The 4,160-nt window shown below is 52.2% G+C and overlaps 1 protein-coding gene across 1 annotated transcript; it reads left to right on the top strand.

Moving 5' to 3' along the window:
• The first annotated feature begins 787 nt into the window (after positions 1 to 787).
• On the top strand, positions 788 to 2,296 carry LOC125553888 (late embryogenesis abundant protein 1-like). Its single transcript, XM_048717539.1, has 2 exons — positions 788 to 1,634; positions 1,727 to 2,296. The coding sequence occupies exons 1-2, from the start codon at positions 880 to 882 to the stop codon at positions 2,025 to 2,027; spliced, it is 1,056 nt and encodes a 351-aa protein (XP_048573496.1). The 5' UTR covers positions 788 to 879; the 3' UTR covers positions 2,028 to 2,296.
• Positions 2,297 to 4,160: the final 1,864 nt, after the last annotated feature.

Below are 4,160 nucleotides of genomic sequence, written 5' to 3'. Positions count from 1 at the left end.
ATGATGTGCATTTTTCAAATATATATTTTTGAACATATTTCTTAGTATGTGTTAAAAGTTTTTCAAATACACGTTGAACATATTTTTAATTGCATGAAACTTTTTAAAACATAGTGAACATTTTTTTACACCATGTTAATTTTTTTAAATGTGATGAGCACATTTTAAAAATGCGTGAATATTTTTTGAAGTGTCACGTACATTTTTTTTGTTGGTACAAAACATTGTCTGTTTATTACCTGAACATTTGTTTTGCATTATATAAATATATTTATTTAATATCATGAACATTCTTTTGGAACATGTGAATATTTTTAATGTATATTTTGAATGCCCATCAACACCTTCTAAAAGTTGCGCGAACATTCTTTTAGCACTACATAAACATTTTAAATATAAATATTAATGTTTAGAATATTTGAAATACAAATAAAATTAAAAAGAAGGAAATCAAAACAAAAGGCGATCAAAGGGAAGGGAAGGAAGCAGCGTCACATACTGCTAAGTTTCACGCCCACATTAAGCGAGACACAGTCGCTCCCTGCAATCCTATCCACACACTCACTGCGCACGCACTTCCCCGTACCATCCACAAGGCAACAGTAGAAGCCCATGGAAGCAGCTCAGCGACGACGTCGCCTCCCCCCGGAGGCACGTGTCCGCTTCAAACGCATGTGTCAGCAGGCCCTGTCTTCCAACACGAGGCACACGCGTCCACCTCCCAGACGTACGTGTCACCCTCGCATTACTCGCCGAGGAGTATATACACACTTTCACAAACGCTAGCTCAGTCACTTGTGTACTGCAACACTACAGCCAACACTACAGCACTAGCACGAGCGAGCAAGTTCCAGAGAAGTTCGACCACAGCGCGCGACCATGTCGTCGAGGCAAGACCAGCGCGAGGCGAGGGCCGAGGCCGACGCTCGCCGCGCGGCGGACGAGATCGCGCGCGCGCGGGACGAGCGGGTGATGCAGGCGGAGATGGACGCGCGACGCGCGGCGGACGAGATCGCGCGCGCCCGCGCGGACCGCGAGCACGGCGCACTGGGCGGCGGTGCCTACGCCGAGCACCCGAGCGGCGGCGGCGGCATCCTGGGGAGCATGCAGGAGGGCGCCAAGTCCCTGGCCAGCGCGGTCGGCCGCACGTTCGGCGGCGCCAAGGACACCGCCGCCGACAAGACCTACCAGGCGGCGGACGCCACCGGGAACACGATGGGCGAGTACAAGGACTACACCGCCGAGAAGGCCAAGGAGACCAACGACAGCGTCGCGCACAAGACGAGCGAGACCGCGGAGGCCACCAGGAACAAGCTCGGCGAGGCCAAGGACTACACCGTCGAGAAGGCGACGGAGGCCAAGGACACCGTGGCGCAGAAGACGAACGAGACCGCTGAGGCTACCAAGAACAAGCTGGGAGAGTACAAGGACGCCTTGGCCGGGAAGACGCAGGAGGCCAAGGACACCACCATGCAGAAGGCCCAGCAGACGAAGGACGCCGCCGCCGAGAAGGCGAGGCAGGCCAAGGACGTGACACAGCAGAAGGCCGGCGAGTACACGGACGCCACCAAGGGGACCGCGCAGGAAGCCAGGGACAGGTCCATGGCGACCACGCAGACCCACGATGCCGATAGGTATGCCACTCTCAAGTCTCGACTCATTAACTTGCACACAAGTCAAACTAGGACTCACATCGTACACATTTTTCGTGTTGATGCGCACGCAGGGGTCAGCAAGGGACCGGTCTGTTCGGGGCGCTGGGCAACATGACGGGCGCGATCAAGGAGAAGCTGACGGTTGGCTCGGGCACGCAGCAGCACGACGCCGGAGGGCACGGCCTCCGGCTGGGCAGCGAGGACGAGCGCGCGGTGAAGGAGCGCGCGGCGGAGAAGGCGGCGTCCGTGTACTTCGAGGAGAAGGACCGGCTGGCCAAGGAGCGCGCGGCGGAGCGGGTGGACAAGTGCGTCGAGAAGTGCGTGGAAGGGTGCGTCGGCTCCTCCTGCGCCCACCGCAAGGGCAAGATGTGAGCGGCCGGGCGTCCCACGTGACCGACCGCGGGCGCGTCTTCGGTGCGACGTGCACACGTATCGCGTTCTCGTGCCATCCATGCCGTCACTCCGAGCATGGCGGCGACAATAAACTTTAACTCCTAGTGGAGCTCCAGTAGAGCCTTCGTTTTCAATTTCCTTTTTACTTTTTTTGAGGATCAAGTTCCTTTTACTACTGCCTTTGTCTAAGTAGTGTGTGCGTCCCTTAGTTTGGTGAATCGTAAATGCTCTACTGCTTTGTTTTAGAATCTCCGGTGTCTTAGTACGAGTTTTTGCATGCCCTGTGTGTACTGTCTGCGTGAGTCTGGCGCCTCGTATTGGTGTCTGTCTACCTCAGGAGTCGAGACTAGTCTACGTGTGTGTGTGTGTTGTGTGCACCGAGGCGTGCACGATCGGTATTTTACCTTTAGGGAGGGGATGCCCTCATGGCTACTACTTCATTGATCTGATAATAGCAGTACATCCTTCACGAAAGGAGCTTACCAAGAAAATCAGAGAATTCCCCCCTGCAAAAAAGAAAACCAGAGAATTCATCGGCCCAATTAGAAAAGACGTCATGATCATAAGCTATATATTGTGAGCAGCCTCTTTGGCTTCTCTTCCGACAGTGTAGCAATTCAACACTTCCTATCATTCCCGAAATGACAGAAAGAACAATTGGCCCTTGTACGAAGGAAACGGTGATAGTTCGGGCATCTCCAACGCAAATTCTCCCAAAAAAAAAACTCTCAACGCATATTTCCTATCATTCCTGAAATGACAGAAAGAACAGTAGGTCACAAATTTCCTATCACTAGATGACACCCGTGGTGCTAGACGACAGACGACACCCGTGGTGACAGAAATGACAGAAAGAACAGTTGGTCACAAATAAATAGACGTTACTTCCCTTCTAGTTGTACATGCAGCTGTATCATTGCATCATTGCCTTAGATTCTAGTTGGTCACAAATAAGTTACTTCCCTTCTAGTTGTACATGCAGTTGTATCATTGTATCATTGCCTTAGATTCTAGTTGGTCACAAATAAATAGACGTTACTTCCCTTCTAGTTGTACATGCAGCTGTATCATTGCATCATTGCCTTAGATTCTTCTAAGGAGTGCGTCAATGTCTATTAAGTTTCTTCTATCAATAAATCAATGTATTCGTCTTTTCAAAATCAAAATGAGCATCCATCTTCCTACATCATCCATCTTCCTACATACATGAATGAGCATGTTCGAAATGAGCCACCGCGATTGAACCAAAGAATGAGCTATCAAAATGAGCTACAGCAAGTGCACGTACCCCGTCGTTTTCACATTTAAAGAACACCTATCCGGGGTGCTTCGACGTGTCCGAAATTAGCCGCAGCACTGTGCACGTGCAGTCGTCGCAGTATATGAGCGACATCAGCGAGCCACAGAGCTGCTGCACGAGCGCCGAGCCCAGTGAATGGCCGGACGAATCCATGCCCGCAAATCGTCGGCGGCGTCGGGAAGACGAACCCGTACCTGCATGCGGCGATGCGCCCTTACCGAGGCTGCGGGAGATGCTCCCCGACCACTTCATCACTTGGCGAAGTCACCGGTGACCGGAAAAGCCAAATCCGGCGGCCAGCGATGAAGGTCCACAGATCCGCAAATTTGGCGGCCCGGGAGGCCTTGTGCGTGTGGCGGCCTTTTGGTGAGCTCCTGCCGGCTGCTCTCGTCGGAATCTTGGGCGGCGGTCTGGCGACGGCGCGAGGGGGAGAGGGGAGGTGTTGGTGGGAAAGCGCGGGCTGAAATGCCCCCCGCCCTCCCCCCACCAATTGCTTTCGCTTATGTGCAGGGCACCGCAACGGTGAGGGAGAAACCCACGAATACGCGGGTTGGGGCCGAGATTTTGCCGCACCCTTTAAAAAAATTTGCGGGTCGAGGCGGGATACAGGGTCTGATCGGACAGGTTTTTCCCTCGACCCGCATTTTGACAGTTATTTTGTGGCTCGGAGCGGGATACAGGGTCTGCTAGAGTTGCTCTTACACCATGTTACAAAATAACTTCAGATTCCATCGTACCGGCAGCAATCATGATACCATATGATGTGTGCTTCTACTTACACTACTTCCACGTAAACACCAAAACTACAAAAT

The sequence above is a fragment of the Triticum urartu genome, chromosome 4, assembly GCF_003073215.2.
Source record: "Triticum urartu cultivar G1812 chromosome 4, Tu2.1, whole genome shotgun sequence".
Classification (NCBI taxonomy): Eukaryota; Viridiplantae; Streptophyta; class Magnoliopsida; order Poales; family Poaceae; genus Triticum; species Triticum urartu.
Note: the sequence above shows the minus strand (reverse complement) of the source record. Positions and strands in the feature narration are given on the sequence as shown.

Coding starts and splice junctions, on each gene's coding strand:
- LOC125553888 (XM_048717539.1), top strand. CDS start 880: ATGTCGTCGAGGCAAGACCAGCGCGAGGCGAGGGCCGAGGCCGACGCT. Junction 1,635..1,726: donor CAGACCCACGATGCCGATAG/GTATGCCACTCT, acceptor ATGCGCACGCAG/GGGTCAGCAAGGGACCGGTC.